At 43.9% G+C, this 19,663-nt stretch overlaps 1 protein-coding gene across 3 annotated transcripts in view; it reads left to right on the top strand.

Annotated features, from left to right (window-relative positions):
* Positions 1 to 19,663, top strand: part of AMN1 (antagonist of mitotic exit network 1 homolog) — a 158,081-nt gene that overhangs the window by 40,696 nt on the left and 97,722 nt on the right. The window contains exon 1 of one of the 3 annotated variants that reach the window (XM_077469300.1): positions 4,109 to 4,238. The exons of the other annotated variants lie outside the window; for them this stretch is intronic. Within the exon in view, the coding sequence (XP_077325426.1) occupies positions 4,161 to 4,238 (78 nt within the window). The 5' untranslated portion in view covers positions 4,109 to 4,160. Of the gene's footprint in view, positions 1 to 4,108; positions 4,239 to 19,663 lie in introns of those variants that run through there. 3 annotated transcript variants of the gene reach the window in all.

Genomic DNA, 19,663 nt, shown 5'->3' with positions numbered 1-19,663 from the left:
TGCTGTTTACCTTACAGCAGTAAGGTAAGGTGGCCACTGCACCCATTGTGTGAACACTCTGAGGAATTGCAAGATCACCTTTGGAATCACTTACCTGTTCACGGAGTTTCCTAGTTTTTTTTTGGCACTGTGTGGACTCAGATTGCATGATCTAATATAGATGGTTTGGTGTTGTGGATTCAGACACATCAAATTTCTATTGGACATTTTTTTATTTATTTAGGTTGTCACTAATGCACTTTATGGTATATGTGTATCTGCTACAGTATTTGAATAATGTACTGTATCAATTAGTTTTTGCACTTGACTATGCACTTTATTGAATGTTTTAAAGGTTTAGGCACTTATGCACTTTAGAAGCTGAATATTTATGAAGCAGTCATAATTATTATTTTACCACATTTTGCACTTATAATATTTTTTAAAGACTTTTATAGGCACGACATTATGATTCCTTGATATATTTAGTAGTGATATTGATTATTTATCTGGAGCACAACACCATATATTGATTTTTTTAATATACACATTTGGGGAGGGTTTGTACCCCTATCGGTGGTTTTCTGCAACCATAGTTTAATTGTATTTATATTTCTATACATAGTTTGGCGCGAGAATACCCCATAACTCCATTGCTTGATTCCTGTCCCTTATGTGAGAATATTCGGTCTACTTTATTTCTGCAGAAGACTGGGGCTGCGAGGAGATCTCTGTAGGACATGCATCCACATTATGTGCCCAGGATTTGGGAAGTCTGGGGCTGCTAGAAGATGTCCTTGGAGCATGTCTGTGCACTATGTTCTTGGGATGAAATGAGATGTCCTTGAGGGACACATGCACACTATATCATGCATGCCCAGAATAAGGGGCTATGCGGTCTTGGCATTTCAGATCAAACCCACTTGTAAAGCACGTATGGCAAATGTACCCTGTGTATATCAAGCGATCAGGCAGTTATACATCTCCACCATACAGATGATAGTTGGCATAACAGACTTACACTTTTATTCCCTCTGTTGCTGGCAGGGAATGGGGTAAGGAAGACTTGTCCAACAGATCATCGAAAAGGTTTGTAATTATCTGAGTAGAGATTTTGTGCAGATGCCTACATAGGATGAAAGTGTGATCATAACCCTTTGCCCCAGAAAGAATGCAGCCATACTGAACAGTTGGAAGTAAATAACTTTAGGGGGTTATACTAGTCAAATGTGCTAATGACCAACAGGCATTCCTACATCTTAAGATGAATTAGTGGCACTGCTTCGGAAGCCACTGATGGCTGTTTTGTGATCTTTATCTGCCCTAGAGCAAAGGTATTTGTAGTCTGCTTTCCAGGAGGTGTACAGTAGTTTTATATCAAAGCTACAGAGCAACCATCAGAATTTTTTGGGCCCCTTACACAACTTTAGGCCTGCCCCCCCCCCCCCCTCGAGCATGGCCACCAACATTCCCCAGGCCTTGCCCACTGAATCCACCCTCACCTGTACGCACTCAGCCCCCCAATCCTGTATATAGATGTCAGACCCCCCTCAATCCTGTATATATGCCAGTCCCCTTCACACCTGTATATATGTCAGCCCCACCCCCCACCTGTATATATGCCAGCCCCCCTTACACCTGTATATATGTCAGCCCCACCCCCACACCTGTATATATGCCAGCCCCCCACCTGTGTGTATGTATATATATATATATATATATATATATATATGTCAGCCCCACACATACACAATCTGTAAACATACAAGGCTCTGGTCCCTCCCTCTACACAAACAGCCCCCCTCCATTCCCTTCCCTTCATAGCCCCTACTTGTAAAGAAAATCCTCCTACCTAGTCCCAGCTCATTTTCACAAAGCTGACATGTTGCTAACACAGGGGAGCACAGTACAGGCAGCTCACACGAGGGGTGCACATGCACATAATAGCCAGAGGTGGCAATAAAGAGCTTGATGTCTGAGCTTAATGACACAGAGCAGCAGAAGCTGCCGAGATTGTTTCTATAGTGCACAACATGGCTCCCCTTAATCCATCCTGCCTTCTTTTGGCTCGGGCAGGCCCAAGGGCCCCTTACAGTTGTATTGGCTGTATCCCCCTTATGCAAAGCTGTATAGATATACATTTTATCAGCTCCAACAGGGAAAACAAAGTATTGCAAAATAAAGCAAGAGGAAAATAAATAGTCCATAAAAAATAATTACCTTTTAGATTTAACTTCACTCTAGAGATTTCCCCAAAATACTACATATTTTATTCTGTTATTAAATGTCCTTTGTCTGATCCAGCGTCGTTCAACCCACAACCCTCTCAGGTTGGACCCCTCGCAGCCAGTGACTGGATAGCGAAAAGAGAAGCAGCACAATGGTGAGCGTTTCTCTGTCACGCTTTTTTCTATCAGCCTGTTTCAGCACATTAACTGATTTGCCCCAGTACTGCTCCTTCTCAGACTCCAGACCTGCTGTACAGGGACTACAATAGGATGATACCAGGTAAAATTCAGTTTGCTTTTAAAAAAAAATAATACATTAGATTATGTATTAATGGTTGTGTTCATTTGTAGCTTTTATATCCGCTTTACAGGCTTAGTTCACCTTTTTTCTTTTTTTTTTTTTAAATGACAGAATGAACTAACATCCTATATGCTTCCCAACCTCAGGTCCCCACTGTACTTCTGTGGGTGATGAGCTGTAAGTGCTAACAAAGCTAGTGTAGCAGTCTTGGGATTTAAAAGGACAGCTCATCTTGCCCTTCTTTCTGCAGAGATTCTGGGGTGATTCTCTGTGCTGGTGCTCACCAATCAGTTGCTCTGATCCATCTCAGAAGCCTTGCATAAACAAGGGGTAGAAGAGTAGGGATTTCAGATTCCCAGACTGCCGCACTGGATGCGTGGACACTGACCACTCTTCACCCAAGAAGGAAAGTACAGCGGGGATTGGGGGGGGGGGGGTGCTAAGGATGTAGGAGGTTAGATCATCTTTTAAATTTTTTCTGAAAAGTTGAACTGTGAGGGGGGTTTTTTCCTCCTCATCGGGCAAAGTTCCATTTATGTCTGTACACTTTCACACTCCCAGTAATCAGGACTATTGTTAATTCTTAAATTTTTTTATACCTGCTCTACCAATTAATTAGCTTGCTATATTCCTTGTGGTTTCACACTTCACAACCCACTGCTTTTTATGTTTATAGACAGAGGTATATACAGTTTTGCTCATAAGCAAAGAAAAACCCACAAATATCTTCAGGTGAAATACAAGACTCTCTAAAAACATGTGGTGTGGCTGTTTCAAGATGCACAATAAGGATGCACTTGAAGAAAGATGGGCTGCATGATTGAGTCGCCAGAAGAAAGACATTACTACGCACATGCCACAAAGTATCCCGCTTACAATATGTCAACCAGCACAGAGAAAAACCTCAAACCTTATGCCACAAAGTAATTTGGAGTGATGAGACCAAAATTGAGCTTTTTGGCCACAGCCATAAACACTACAGTCAACTAGGCCTATGATGAAAGGTACACCATTCCTGTGAAACACAGAGGTGGATCGCTGGTGTTTTTGGGGAATGTGTGAGCTACAAAGGCACAGGAAATTCCAACATGACAATGATCCAAAACACAAGGCCAAGTCGACCTGTCATTGGCTACAACAGAATAAAGTGAAGGTTCTGGAGTGGCCATCTCAGTCTCCTGATCTCAATATCATTGAGCCACTCTGGGGAGATCTCAAACGTGCAGTTCATGCAAGACAGCCCAAGAATTTTACAGGTACTGGAGGCTTTTTGCCAAGAGGAATGGGCAGCTTTACCATCTGAGAAGATAAAGAGCCTCATCCACAAATATCACAAAAGACTTCAAGCTGTCATTGATGTTAAAGACACGGTATTAAGAACTGGGGTATGTAAACTTTTGATCAGGGTCATTTGGGTAGTTTCTGTTTTCATTATGATTTAAAAAGAGTGAACACAGTTGAATGAAAAATGGCCAAGAAATCATAATTTCTGCCAGGGTATGTAAACTTATGAGCACAACTGTATATACCCTCCTGACTGCCTATTATCATGCCCTGCTGATCTCCCCGTACCTTTCCCTCTTGTCCCCCAATACTTTAGACATCGGACCATCTGGACATTTGTAAACAGACCATAATATTTCTACACAATCATGTCCAAGAAATACAGTAGTTGTGTATCACATTCTCTATTACGCAATACAGTCATCTGGAAAGAATCTAAACTAAAGGTTAGAACATAACAATATTCATACTTAATACATATTTTGATTGTAGTTAAAGCATTACTTATTATACATCCTTGATAGACTCTGCATGCATACTTATTCCTTAAAGAGGGCGTTCCACTCTTTTTTGTATTCATGCTATAGGAAAAGTGATGTTTACTAAGGAAAAAAAAGATACAGTTTTAAATTACTGGCAAATGACATTCATTGCAAGCCTCTTCTTTTTTTTTTCTTCTAAGAATCAGCACACAGACTCCTCCAAATGTCCCCCAAAATACAAATCAGACCCTTGAATGTTTTTAAAAAAAAAAAAAAACCTGTTATTTGCTGGTAATTGTAACCAGTTGTCGCTGGGCAACGTACATCACCTGAATTTCAGTGGTTATACCGGGATGATGCCTGCAGCTGCAGGCATCATCCCAGTATATTTATTTTTTGAGCTGGCGAAGCACCTTTTATGTAAAAGCAATCCTAGTGGCTAAATAGCCATTGGATTGCTTTTACAAGCAGTGGGAAGTGCTCCCCCACACCTACCACCACCTTTTGCCACCTTCCTGGTCTTTCCTGTCCCACTGGGGAACCTGGGACTGCAGTTGGTGGTTCTGCCGGCTGATTATTGACAAGAACAGCCTGATTATCTCTTTGGTCTAAGAAACCCTTGAGACGAGTATTTATTTTGCGGGTTGTAAACAAACTATTACTGGTTTGAAAAAAGCATTGGAACATACAGATCTTGGTATGATCCGAAGATTTTACGGGCAAAAGGAGACATCTGGGGTCTCAGTAAAGAGGATCTGTCACTGCCTATTTATATCACAAGGGAGGTTTACACTCCTTATGATAACAATAAATATTATTTTAGGCCCCTTTCACACTGGGGCGGTGCGGGTGTCGGCGGTAAAGCTTTACCGTCATTTTAGCGACAGTATGCGGCAGCTAGCAGGCTGTTTTAACCCCCGCTAGCGAGCGAAAAAGGGTTAAAACCGCCCGCAAAGCGCCACTGCAGCGGCGCTTTGCCGGTGTTATAGCCGCGCTGCCCCATTGATTTCAATGGGTAGGAGCGGTAAATACACCGCTCCAAAGATGCGGCTAGCAGGACTTTTTTCAACGTCCTGCCAGCGCACCGCTCCAGTATGAAAGCCCTCCGGCCGTTTTTTTCAGGCGCTACAGCGCTAAAAATAGCGCCTGTGTAGTGCCTGAAAAAACTGGCCCCTTTCACTCCAGTGTGAAAGCCGGAGGGCTTTCATACTGGAGCGGTGCGCTGGCAGGACGTTGAAAAAGTCCTGCTAGCCACATAATTTCTATAATAATAACAATAACAGTGTTGCCACATGTGAGACTGGCCAACCAAAAGCAATTATTAAATTACAGTAAAGCACAAAGTAAGTACATAATTAAGGGTCTTTACAAGACCCTTACAATGGTGATCAGGAGTGTGCAGTGTGCTGGACTCACTCCAGCACTCCGGTGTTTGCAACAGCTAGACACACACATGGATGATGGAAACGCAGAACTGTACTGACAGGCAACATGTTTCAGGGAAGAATTTGTGAGCCCTCTTTCTTCAAGGGGTTGTAAACCCTGTTCATGAAATTTGAACTAAGCACATATCTTTAGTGTTTGCTTATCTCTCTCCAAAGCTTTACGTGCCGTTTCTCTCTGGTGCTTTGTTCCTCTGTTATCAGCATGTGTTACTTCTGACAAGTTCTCAGACACATAAACGGAAAATTTGTGTCGGGGAGGGAGTTTATAGGAGAATAAGCATGGAGCTTGTCTATTCGGCATATAGCTCTGCATGTTCCTTCATTCCTCTGCCTGTGTGGAGGTGCTATGTGTTTCGCTTTCCTCTAATCAGCTCTAACACAGTTTAAACCCAGTCTCCACACCCACCCCTATGTTCTGCTGAAAGAGGAAGAAGGATTTTTAACAAGATCTGCACTTTCTAACGATTGTAGAAAGCTGAAGACAGCAGATATACAAGTAAAGCATATGTAGGAGGATTTGTTTAATCACTGTGTATCATCTGAGGCTATTTATGACACTTAGTATATGTGAGGGTTTACAACCACTTTAAAGCGCAGGTTCACACAAAAAGTGAACTTCCGCTTTTCGGATCCCCCCTCCAGTGTCACATTTGGCACCTTTCAGGTGGGAGGGGGGTGCAGATACCTGTATATCAGATATCTGCACCCACTTCCGGAAATAGACACCCCTGCGGGAGTCACGCCCCTTCGTGTCACCCCCCGCTGTGTTCTGGGAAACACACAGGTCCCAGAACACAGCTGGGACTAGTGAGGATGCAGAGCGTGGCTCGCGCATGCGCAGTAGGGAACCGGAAAGTGAAGCCACAACGCTTCACTTCCTGATTCCCTCACCGAGGATGGCGGCGGGGGAAGCCAAGAGACGAGCGATCTTTTGCCAATATTTGTGGGGAAAAAATTCTTGAAGCTCTATTTGTGGGGAAAAAAAGACACAAACTTTGTTTGGGTACAGCGTCACATGACCGCACAACTGTCAGTTAAATTGACGCAGTGTGTATTGCAAAAAATGGCCTGTTCAGGAAGGGGGTAAATTCTTCCGGGGTTGAATTGGTTAAAGCGACGCAGTGCCGAATTTAAAAAAAATGGCCTGGTCATTAAGAGGGCAAATCCTTCCGGTCCTTAAGTGGTTAAAGGTTTTTTTTTTTAGCTTCTCAAGAACTACAGAGATATAGTTCAGTCTGGGTAGGCAATCCATCAGCTGCCAATTGACACAGTTTTTGTTACCTTTTTGAATATTTATGCGTTACAGTAATTGTTCTCACCACTGACTAGCTTATTATCTTTAGCATTGCTTAGTCATTCTGGCATTTATCTAATGCAGAGAAGTCTGATAGGTAAGAATGGATTCTTAGTCCCCTTTCACACATGCAGACATTATGTCCGTATTTCATCCATCCATTTGCGGATGAAATACGGACATACATGCATTCCTATGGGATAGCGGGTGTCTGCGGATGAACAGATATCGTCCACCTCCGCTATTGTCCGATTCTGCAGACGGAGGAAAATCCTATTCTTCTATCCGTCTGCAGAGCGGATCGGATGAACACGGACAGACGGTCCGTGTTCGTCCGATCCCCAATAGAGGAGAATGGAGAGCTGACAGGGCGGTCCCTGCACAGTGCCGGCTCAGCGGGGACAACGGAGCGATCCCTGCTGAGCAAGAGGATCATCACGAGGAGGATCATTACTGATCCGTCCCGTGTGAAAGGGGCCTTAAGGCCCATACACACGATCAGACTTTTTGACAAGAAACATGCAAATTAGCTGTTTTGGAGCAACATACGACCGTGTGTACGCTTCATCGGACAAACTTTTTCATCGTCTGACTTTTGTCGACTGTGCGAACGGACAAACTTTCTGGCAACAAAAGTCAGATGGAGCAAAGTTTGATCGTGTGTACAGAAAACCATAGGACTTTTGTACAAAGTACAAACACACATGCTCAGAACCAATGAAAAAGATCAGACAACAATACAGAAGTTGACCAAAGGTGGCGGTAAAGAGCAGAAAAACCACATGATTTGGTGAAAGTTGGCTGAAAAAGTCCTGCCGTGTGTATGCAATACAAGATCTCAGCTGACACCCTTTGTACAAAAATCCACAGAAAAGCTTGTACAAAGTCCGATCGTGTGTATGAGGCTTTACTGTCACAGACTTTGGGCTGCAACCATTGCCTAGAGAACTCTGTATTTTAATGTGTTCTTAAGTTATCCAGACAGAGCTGGCTACTAATTGCTTTTGGCATAAGTTTGTCCTATCTATGGGGGAGCCGGACTGTCTGGGGTGGTCATTGTCATGATAAAAGAGTTAGCTCTACTGTCTAAAGTGACATTGTGTGAGAGAATGGGAGTAGCCCTTATCTGATGGTTTTCTGTATAAATTCAGTGTGTGTTTCTCAAATAAAGCAGTTCTTATTCTAGTTCACTCCAAGACTTCACTCAGTGTGATGGAATCCGCTTTCCTTGTTGGATATTTCCACCAAGAAGCTGCTTCCCAAGTCCTGGAACATGAGCCTAATGGATCTGGCTATATAAACCCCAAGAACCAGACAACACCTGTCTTGGAGTGAACTAGAATAAGACCTGCTTTATTCAGTGGTGGCTGGTGCTAAAAAAGTTTTTGGGGGAGCGCAAACAAACTGAAAAATGAAAAGCCCCCGCCATCAAATGCAGCCACTGTGCCCATCAAATGCATCCATCATATGCAGCCACTGTGCCCACGACCCCCCCCCCCCCCTGTGCAGCTCCAGCAGCACCTACCCCCCCCCCCCCGTGCATGCGGCTCTGGCAGCACCTCCAACCCCCTGCGCGTAGCTCTGGCAGCACCGCCAAACCCCCCCGCGTGGCTCTGGAAGCACCTGCCTTCTAATTGGTGGAAGGAGGGTTAGTGTCAAAATAGTGAAAATGAATTCGCTATCATCACACAATTGGGTGGGATCAGGGCGCACTCTCTGCGCCCCGAGCAGACCCTATTTTGAAGCCTATTAGAGCCTCTGGCTCTAATTAGGTGCATCAAAAAGTATCACCCCCTGCCATAGGAATCCATGCATCCAGCGTCCTGAAAGAACAAAATATTACAGCACACACATGCAAACAAGACATTTACCTCCAGCAGGGCTTATTTAAAACGCCTAGACATTTTCAAAAAATATGGGGATTTGGTCTCACCATATTGCTATATGGTGCTTAAGCCCACTTACTGCAACAAAGTACCCCATGATTAGTGGGTCCTACACTATCTATAGACTGGGAGATCCTGCCTCTCTAAACCATGGGAACAATACACTCCTCTATATGTGAGAACTAGAGGTCTCCACCCATGACACAGGTGGACGCTAATGAGAGATACTAATGAGGAAGGATTTGGTCAGAATCCATACAGTAGAGAAAATATATATTTGGGGGGCACACCCTAAAAGATGCATTAAAGATGGTGCATCCATAAGACCATACAACAGAACCAAAATATTACAGTGCACACATGCAAAAAAGACATGTACATCCAGCAAGGCTTATTTAAAACACCTAGACCTTTTCAAAAAACATTATCAAAAAATATGGGGATTTGGTCACACCATATTGCTATATGGGGCTTAAGCCCTTAAGCAGGATCTCCCAGTCTGTGGATAGTGTAGGACCCACTAATCATGGGGTACTTTGTCACAGTAAAGCCTCATACACACGATCGGACTTTGTACAAACTTTCCCGTGGACTTTTGTACAAAGGGCGTAGTCCACAAGTTTGAATTGCATACACACGATCTGACTTTTTGACAACAAACACGAACGTAGTGACGTCACAACGTACTGATGACACTTCAAAAGAGGACGTTCAATTACTCCAGTGCCACCTTTAGTCAACTTCTGTATTGTAGTCTGATCTTTTGCATTGGTTCTGAGCATGCGTATTTGTACCTTGTACAAAAGTCCGATGGTTTTCTGTACACACAATCGGACTTTGCTCCATCGGACTATTGTTGCCAGAAAGTTTGTCCGCTCGCAATGCCAACAAAAGTCAGATGAAAACCAAAAAAGTTTGTCCGATGGAGCGTACACATGGTCGGATGTTGCTCCAAAACAGCTAATTTGCATGTTTGTTGTCAAAAAGTCTGATCGTGTGTACGGCCTTTAGTGGGCTTAAGCACCATATAGCAATATGGTGTGACCAAATCCCCATATTTGTTGATAATCACCAGAGAGTGACTGGACACCGTAAGACCGGAAGTGATGTAAGAGGCGTCTGTAACACCAATCATTTTACAGATTTGCCATTCATTTTCTTCTATCATTGTTGAAAGGTCATTCCTATCTCAGCCCCTCTTTCCTGTGCTCGAGCTGGACTTTGGTGGTCAATGGAAAAACTCCCTGACCAGTCAGGTAATCAAGACACCATACACAAGGTGTGGATGATCAAGAATACAAAGGTTTATTCCGGCTTCACAGAATATATACAATACAAAAGAAAGGGTTATATAGGGGGAACGTCCCATGAACAACCAATCATATTCAAGCAGTATGTTATACAATTAATATTAACCTAAAAGATATTCATAGTATTTCTGCCTAGAGACAGACTCAACATCACAATTCTAAGAATATTTAACCTTATCATCTTGGTTTTAGGCCAATGTCCCAAACGCGCAATATATGTTCTTAACATGCTATAGCTAAATGTCAACTCTAACCCTGCTTCGCACTTCGCCTTAGCACTTCTGGTAAACTTGCACAAGCTAGCATGGGATGAAAACATTTTCTAAATCATTATAGATTTGATTCTAAAAACATTATAGATCTAAGGAGTAACTCTACCTTTCCTTACAATTGTAAGTGCCCATTTGGCCGTTCATTTAATAAAATGTATAGTTAGTTTTAAACATATCACGCTATGGGAATTTATCTTTTATTCCCCACATATGCCTGGTGTATATGAATATCAGAATCACGCTGACCCATTAAAGGCACACATTAGAGCAGGGGGTCTCAAACTGGCGGCCCTCCAGCTGTTGCGAAACTACAAGTCCCATCATGCCTCTGTCTGTGGGAGTCATGCTTGTAACTGTCAGCCTTGCAATGCCTCATGGGACTTGTAGTTTCACAACAGCTGGAGGGCCGCCAGTTTGAGACCCCTGGACGCACAAGACTAGGAGGAATATCCCTAATGAACAGGGACCTTAGAAGACTCCACAACCATGCTAAGTTTATTAAGCTGGTTATCATTTGAATAGAGGTAAGAGCATAGAGAGCATTAAGTGACACACACGAAGATTTCACACTGGAGAACACAATTGAAGACTCTGGGTGAAGCACAGCTACACTTTTTACCCCTTTCCGGTTTTATCAGCTACATTGTATGGACTATTGGGTCATATTGTTATATGGAATACCATTTGTTTTTTGTACAGGATTATAGACATTTTGCACAGTAGTGCTCGCTAGCACAGGATTTCAGCATTACTTTTTTGCACAGGACTATTGCAGTCTGTTGTTTCAATGGATTATAGAATCCAGCACAGAACTGCTATTTTGCACGTTATTGCTTTTTGCACAGGATTGATTGCACGGAATTGCATTTTTGCACGCATTTTCTTTTTACACAGGATTTATTTTTATTTTTGTTTGCTGAGTATTGTTTTTGTATGTATATGTGAGCCACCCCTTACATCAGGGTCCCCAGAGGACCCTTGCTACTTTAGGGTCCGCAGTGGACCCCCCTTACTTCAGGGTCCCCAGAGGCACCCCTTACTTCGGGGTCCACAGAGGCCACCCTTACTACAGGGTCCCCAGAGGCCCCCCTTACTTCAGGGTCCCCAGACAGTCACCCCCTTCCAGAGGTTACCCTGTACCTGGCTGGTCTCCACTGTGCACCTTGGACCCCCAGCACATCTCTGTACCCCCCCCCCCCCCCCACACCTGGGGGGAGGCAGCAATCGACAGCTCTATGGTGTCCACGGGAGGCGGGATCTCCCTGGGGCTTGTAGATCTCTCTCTGTATCTGTATCCACTGGAGAGAGGAGGGGCCTCTGACCTGGGATAGCAGCCCCCCTAATACTTACCTGAGTTCCATCTTGATCCAGTGATGTTGCACAAGAGACTTGGCTGTCCGGGACTCTCCCTCCTGATTGACTGAGACACAAACATCATTGGCTAGCCCGCTGCTGTCAATCAAAGTCAGTGAGCCAATGAAGAGAGAGAGAAGGTGGGGTCTAGCCACGGCTCAGAGACTGAATGGACACATAGAGCTGCAGCTCAGCTTGGGTGCCCCCATAGCAAGTTGCTTACAGTGGGGCAGGAGGGTAGGGCCAGGAGCGCCGGCGAGGGCCCTGAGAAAAGAAGGACACAGAGCAGGTAGGTTTAACATGTTTGTCACCGCAAAACGAAAAAAAAAACAAGACTTTATTATTTACAATTTTATTTGTATTTTTTGGAGGGAGTGAAAGGGCGGAATCAAGGACTGTAAGAATAAGCAAATTACATTTCAGCTTTAGAAGCAGTATTAAACCTAGAAACAAAACATTAAATTGCAGCCCACCAATTCATAGATATGGTGACTGCATTTGTTTTGCTTTTTTGAAGGCTTTTCTTCCTTTATTTTCACCTGGTGATTTAGCCAGAAAGTCTGTTTTTTTTAACTTCCATTACGGACCAAGCTGTCCAGACAGAGTAGCAGAGGGTTGAGACAAACAATTTAACGCTGATCGTGGTGCTTGCAATGATCAGCTTTTATTCATTTATGGAAAACCTTTATTTCAAAAGGCCTGCAAGCTTTGGAAATTAGGATATTAGCTCTTCATCTTATCTTGTCTTTGTCTGGAAGGCTGGAACACAAAGGCTTATGCTATTGTTGCAGTATGCTAACACTGTTTGGGTCTAATGTTTGCCTGAGACCCCTTTCACACTGGGGCGTTTTTCAGGTGCTTTTGGGCTAAAAATAGTGCCTGTAAAGCACCTGAAAAACTGCTCCCCTGTAGTCTCAGTGTGAAAGCCCGAGTGCTTTCACACTAAGGCGATGTGCTGGCAGGACATTAAAAAAACTCCTGTAAGCAGCATCTTTGGATTGGTTAAGGACTGGTGTATACACCACTCCTAAAGCACCCCTGCCCATTGAAATGAATGGGCAGCGGCGCCGAACCGCCGGCAAAGCGCTGTTGCAGCCGAAAACCTCAGCAAAAACTACGGTACAGCGCCACTAAAAATAGCGGAGCTTTATTGCCAAGGCCCCAGTGTGAAAGCAGCCTAATATAATGGGAACAGTTGAGGATATGTGTTTTTCTTCGTGATAGCTAATACTATCCAACTGCCCTATTCTCTTCAACTAGTCTTAAGCAAACACTGTTTGGGTTTAATGTTTGTCTAAGACTTTCTCTAATATACTGGGAACAATTGCGGATATGTGTTTTTCTTAGCGAGTAGTTTGCAGTGCTTACTTTCATAGTTAATACTAATTGGCCTATTGTCTTCAACCAGTCTCGTGCAAACACTGTTTGATGTAACAAATGCAATTTGTTTGGTAGATACACTCAACTGAAACTGAAAGTTGTTTGTCAGACAGTTCTTAGTTACTTAGCTGGCTTTTTTTTTTTTAAATCTCTTATTGACCGATGAGTAATCTATTTTTGAAGAATGTATAAATCCAATTATACTTATACATTCTCTGCATTAAAGTAAGAAATAGGGATGAGCTTCGTGTTTGAGTCGAACATACGTTCGACTCAAACATCGGCTGTTCGCCTGTTCAGCGAATTCCGAACGTTGTGGGCCGTTCGCGCCAAATTTGTGTGGCGCTCACAGCCCACAATGCACTGCGCCATCGCAATGCATTGCTGGCTCATGATTGGCCAAGCATGCACTGTGACCCCGCATGCTTGGCCAATCATAGCGCCGGCAGGGAGGAGAGCCATGATTGGCCACAGGCAGCTCAGGCTGTGTAGTACACGCCCCACACTATATAAGGCCGCCAGCGCGGCGGCCTTGTGTAGTGTGTTGGTGTCTGTAGGAGTTAGTGGGTGTTCTGTGTACCTTCAACACAGTATACACCGATCGTTATCGGCCGATTTTTTTTCGTTCTTGCTCTTCTGTAGTGGTTGTTGTCTGCGTGCCCTGACCGCAGTATACACCGCTATATTCATCTATATAGCTAGCTATCTTGCTCGTTTTAAATAGAGCTTGCAGTCAGTGGTAGGAGATTGTGCGTGGATGTCTGCGTGCTCTGAACCCAGTATACAAAACTATATCCACCTATATAGCTAGCTATCTTGCTCATTTTAAATAGAGCTTGCAGTCAGTGGTAGGAGATTGTGCGTGCTGTCTGCGTGCTCTGAACCCAGTATACACCCCTGTATCCATCTATATAGCTTGCTATCTTGCTCGTTTTAAATAGAGCTTGCAGTCAGCGGTAGAAGATTGTGCGTGCTGTTTAACAGGGACATGTAATTACAATTCTTGATATAATATTTCACAGGAGGGCCCGTTCCTGTGCCCACCCAGAGTAACTGTGAGGACTTATAGTGTTGTGGCACCAGCACCACAACCACCAAAGGTCAATTTTTCTACCACTGTTCAACAATGGCATGTAATTACAATTCTTGATATAATCGTTCACAGCAGGGCGCTCCAGCGCCCACCAAGAAATCACTTTGAGGGCTTACAATGTTGTGGCAAAACCAAAACCTTGTTCCGCCATTTCTGCAGAGCATATAGGGCAGGCCCCTACTTTCAAACATCCAACTTACAAACATCTCCTACTTGCAAATGGAAGGAGACAACAGCAAGTGAGATGAAAAAAGATGGACGACAAAACAAATTATACAGAGGTGATAACCCTTCCCTATGTTTTCCAAAAAGCTTAAAAATAGTTTTTTTTAACTGGAGCTACACTTTAAAAATGTACCAGTTGAAAATTACAAACAGATTCTACTTAACACAACAAATCTACACAGTCCCTGTCTTGTTTGCACCGCCTGTATACTGCTGTTCTGAGTATATAGGGCCTGGGGGCCACACGTATTTCCTTTTTTAAATATGGGTACGGGGTTCCCCTTAATATCCGTACAAGACCCAAAGGGGCTGGTAATGGGCAGGGAGGGCTACCCATGCCATTTTTCTCAATGATTTTCAACCATATTGCAGGAACCAGATATAACATTAAAACCGCAAGCAGTTTTAAATGACGTTATTTCCGTTAAATGTAATTTTGTGCAGGGACTGTTCTAAACACAGGAAACACGTGGCACTTCACAGGCATACTATAGACACCCCCCAGGCACGATATTTAAAGGAATATTTCACTTTTTTTTTCACTTTAATCATCATTAAAATCAGTGCTCCCGCCAAAACGGCAATTTTTAAAAACATTTTAGGCATTGACCCAGGTCCCCAAACCCTTTTTAGGACAGTATCTTGCATATTAGCCCTTAAAATTGGCACTTTTAATTTCGAACATTCGAGTCCCATAGACTTCAATGGGGTTCTAACGTTCGTATGAATTTGGGGTCCGTTCTAAAGTTCTGGTGCGAACCGAACCGAGGGGGTGTTCGGCTCATCCCTAGTAAGAAACCTGCAAGCAGCGCCACACCCCCCATCCCCCTCCAGCCCTACCTAAGTACTTACCTGAGCCCAGTCTCGATCCAGCAATGTGCATAATAGCAGATGCTCTCTCAGCTCTCTCCCTCCTCATTGGGTCAGACACAGCAGCGGGAACCATTGGCTCATACTGATGTCAATCACAGCCAGTGAGGAGGGAACAGGGGCCGGGCTGGACCTTATGGACACACAAAACCGACTCAGGAGCAAGCACACATAGCGGCTTGCTATGGGAGCACTCAGCAGGGGGGGGAGCCAGAAGCACAGGCAGGGGACCCGAGGAGGATCGGGGCTGCTCTCTGCAAAACCATTGCACAGAGCAGGAAAGCATGACATTTTACAAAATAAAAAATCTGCCCTTACAATCACTTTAAATGGGAATATTCTGGTCATTGATCTTGCTGTCAGTGTTTTATATTTCTCATCCAATTGCAATCACAGTTTTTTTTTTCCCCTAAGAACAACAGGACTTGTTCAACAAGTTTCATTAAAACCTGCTTTTTTTTTTTTAAGTTCCTGCCTAGTATGATCCTTTACTGTTTTCCAAATCGCATACGATCGGCCACGTGGACACTGGCTCCCCGCTGCCACACCTATTTGCATGGATCCCTAATGCGTCTCCTGCAGGTAATAGCAAAGTGGGGCTTATCAACCAAGAAAGAGAAAAAAAAAAGTAAATATTGTGTAGAAATGCAAACCATCAAGTCTAAATAAGTCTCCTCATTGTATAACTTTTCTCGTCCATCCACCGTAGTACATTAATATCTCCAAAAACAGTGCTCTCCCACAACCAGTAGTGAACTCGCCATATGGTCTTGTCTTTATTATAAATTAAAGTGTGTATCGCTTGTTTAACCACTTGCCGCCCGCCCTATAGGCAATTGACGGCGGCAAAGTGGTTTCATAATCCTGACCGGACGTCATATGACGTGATCAGGATTATGAGCCACTGCGCGCCCCCGGGGGCGCGCATAGCGGCGATCGTTGATGCGGGGTGTCAGTCTGACACCCGGCAACTACGATCTCGGTAAAGAGTCTCCGACGGAGACTCTTTACCACGTGATCAGCCGTGTCCAATCACGGCTGATCACAGTGTAAATGGGAAGAGCCGGTGCTCGGCTTTCCCTCACTCGCGTCTGTCAGACGCGAGTAGAGGAGAGCCGATCGGCTGCTCCTCTGACAGGGAGGGTCTGTGCTGATCGATTATCAGCACAGCCCCCCCGAGGATGCCCACACTGGACCACCAGGGACGCCACCAGGGAAAAGGTAATCCTCCCTAGACCACCAGGGATGCCAGTCAGCACAATGGATGCCAATCAGTGCCCACAATGGGCATCACTGATTGGCATGCATTATTGTTTGGCACTGATTGGCATCCATTACTATAGTATAACACCAATGCCGCCTATGAGTGCCCACCTGTGCCGCCTATGAGTGCCCACCTGTGCCGCCTATGAGTGCCCACCTGTGCCGCCTATGAGTGCCCACCTGTGCCGCCTATGAGTGCCCACCTGTGCCGCCTATGAGTGCCCACCTGTGCCGCCTATCCATGCCCATCTGTGCCGCCTATCCATGCCCATCTGTGCCATCCATCCATGGCGACCATCCATGCCAGCTATCAGTGTCAATTTGTGCCACCTATCAGTGTCCGTCCGTGTCGCCCATCAGTGCCACTCCATTGGTGCCCATCAGTGCCGCCTTATCAGTGCCAATCAGTGTAGCCCCATCAGTGCCCATCAGTGAAGGAGAAAACGTACTTATTTACAAAGTTTTGAAACTGAAACAAAAAAAAACATTTTTTTTTTTCAAAATTTTCGGTATTTTTTTATTTGTAGAGCAAAAAATAAAAACCGTAGAGGTGATCAAATACCACCAAAAGAAAGCTCTGTTTGTGGGAAAAAAATGATAAAAATTTCATTTGGGTACAGTGTAGCATGACCGCGCAATTGTCATTCAAAGTGCGACAGCACTGAAAGCTCAAAATTGGTCTGGGCAGGAAGGTGTTTAAGTGCCCTGTATTGAAGTGGTTAAGGAAATCCACCTCCCGCGTTTCTCATGTTTCCATAGTCCTTCACTGTCAGGCAATGTGTTGTGACACTCCAGTTGAGAAACACTGTATTAAACCCTAAACTAGAAACCATGCACTCACTTTGAATGGTGCTATGAACTGCACTAGTCGAAATCCGCAAGAAAAAAAAGTGATTCCTTGCCATTCGTATGAATGGCATCTCCCACCCACCCATCCAAATGGCTAAGAAGTAGCCAGCCGTGTTCTCCTCAGTCAGCAGGGGGACCTCTGCAAATGTATGCACAAGCTTCCTCTCCTGATGCGTTTCGTCACCAGAAGACTTTGTCAAGGGATTTTTTCACTAAATAAGGGGGTGCATATCAATATGTTCACCTGTCAAAGCAAAGATAAGCTCTGTGTAAGCTAGTCAGGTTGGAGCTTACAGAAAGTTTAGGAATATCACTCTTTTCCCCCACAGACAGTGCTGCAGCATGACAATTTGCTGCCTTGGCAACTAGGCTATAAGAGGAAAAGCAGGAGTCGCATGCAGTGCCAAAACAAGAGGGGGGGGCAGAAGGGGTACATGCCCTGGCCGCACTGCTGCCATCTAGAGCAGAGGGCCCTGAGAGCTTATCCGAATGCTGTTCTCAAGCTGCCTGTTTTATAGAATAGAGCACAGTGCAGGGCTGCGATATCTCCTAGAGGGGGGATTCTGCTCTCTCTTCCCTCCAACAGAAGTGTAAAGTGGACAGGAGAGCAGGCATGGCAACACCTGTGCTGAGAACACAGACACCACCTTCTCAGCACAGGCATCTGCCCCGGAGAGTGAGGGAAGATGCCTTCATCTTAGCCCAGGTTGTCCTGGCCCTGTCCCAGCCTAAGATGATGTATTAATAATTATGAAGCTGCATTCATTTGTGTCTTTTATATTTACCTGGGACACTAGTTCAAAGGATCAGTTCAATAAGATTGTAGGGAAACAGACAGGGAAAGGGCAAGTAGTTGAAAGGAGGACCAAACCATGGTATTCATATGCCAAACATTCTTTAATTATGGAAAAATGTACTTAGTGAAAAACCACCCTCTAAGTACCGTAAAATAGTTAAAAATCAAAGAGACAACGTTGTCACTTAATAATTGTCACACGGGACGTGGCTGCAATAATCTGGAATAGCCGCATGAAACATGGAACACGTGTATCCCCATATATCTAAGCCAGAATGGTCTGTAAGTGGGTTATCTAGAGCACTGAGCAATACTTGTCCTGTTCAGGCTGATTGTATGCTGCATGTGTCATTGATTCCCAACAAGGATACTGACCAATTGGTGGCCAGATTGCCCAGGGCTTTAGCGATAAGGAAAATAATACACTGCTGAATAACTCAATTGCCTATGGCTATATTGGTATATCACATTGTTGAATACTGAAGTAGAATAATGACGCAGTTTTATTAACAGCTGGGAACATATAGGTTTATGTTCAAAGTATTACAAGATGCAGGTCTAATTTATACAGTTTCTTACAATGCAAGCATATTAGGTACAACATGATTGGTTTCTAAGATCTACGGCAATGTAACTAACCATAAATCTGACACTTGTCATACAACCAGACAAACTTATTCATTCCCTGAATTCCTACATGTTTATTAAAATGATTTATAACTGTTTTTGTCTATGGCTTTACCCATTAAAATACTTGTATAGAGACAATATAGCACCCAGTCATGTTAAATCAAACCCTCCTTGTCCTGATATAACTTCACCAACTCAAGGATAACAGATTTACGACTTTGGGAAAATGAACTTGCAATAACCCCACTTCTGTGTTATATGTCCTACAGTTATATTTTGGTTTCACAAAAAGGTGCTATATTATTTACAAATCATAATAATAAAAAAAATAATAATAATAATATATATATATATATATATATATATATATATATATATATATATATATATATTGTAAGGGATCTTCCCGGGGTAGGGTGAGTTTGGACACAGTTCACAGCAGACTTGGAATTTATAAAGCAGACCTTGGCGTTTATTCGTGGTACAAACAGTCCAACAAACAAAAATATACGGCAACACCGTGCTTTTTAAGTACAACAGAAAAAAAAATAAGAAAACAACCTAGCCCGGCTGGGCGCTTACTAACAGGTTCTTTTCACCTATCTGACACTTATAAACACAGCGTCTTTCGCCTGGATATCGCAGGGTGGGTTTTAGCTCCAGCAGTGGCTGCGCTCGCAGCTTCCTCCAACACCCAGACTGTTCATTTCCCTGGCTGAGAGC

The sequence above is a fragment of the Lithobates pipiens genome, unplaced genomic scaffold (genome assembly GCF_037356315.1).
Source record: "Lithobates pipiens isolate NorthernLeopardFrog02 unplaced genomic scaffold, aLitPip1_a1.2 Scaffold_8, whole genome shotgun sequence".
Lineage (NCBI taxonomy): Eukaryota > Metazoa > Chordata > Amphibia > Anura > Ranidae > Lithobates > Lithobates pipiens.
This window is presented reverse-complemented; position numbering and strand designations above follow the sequence as displayed.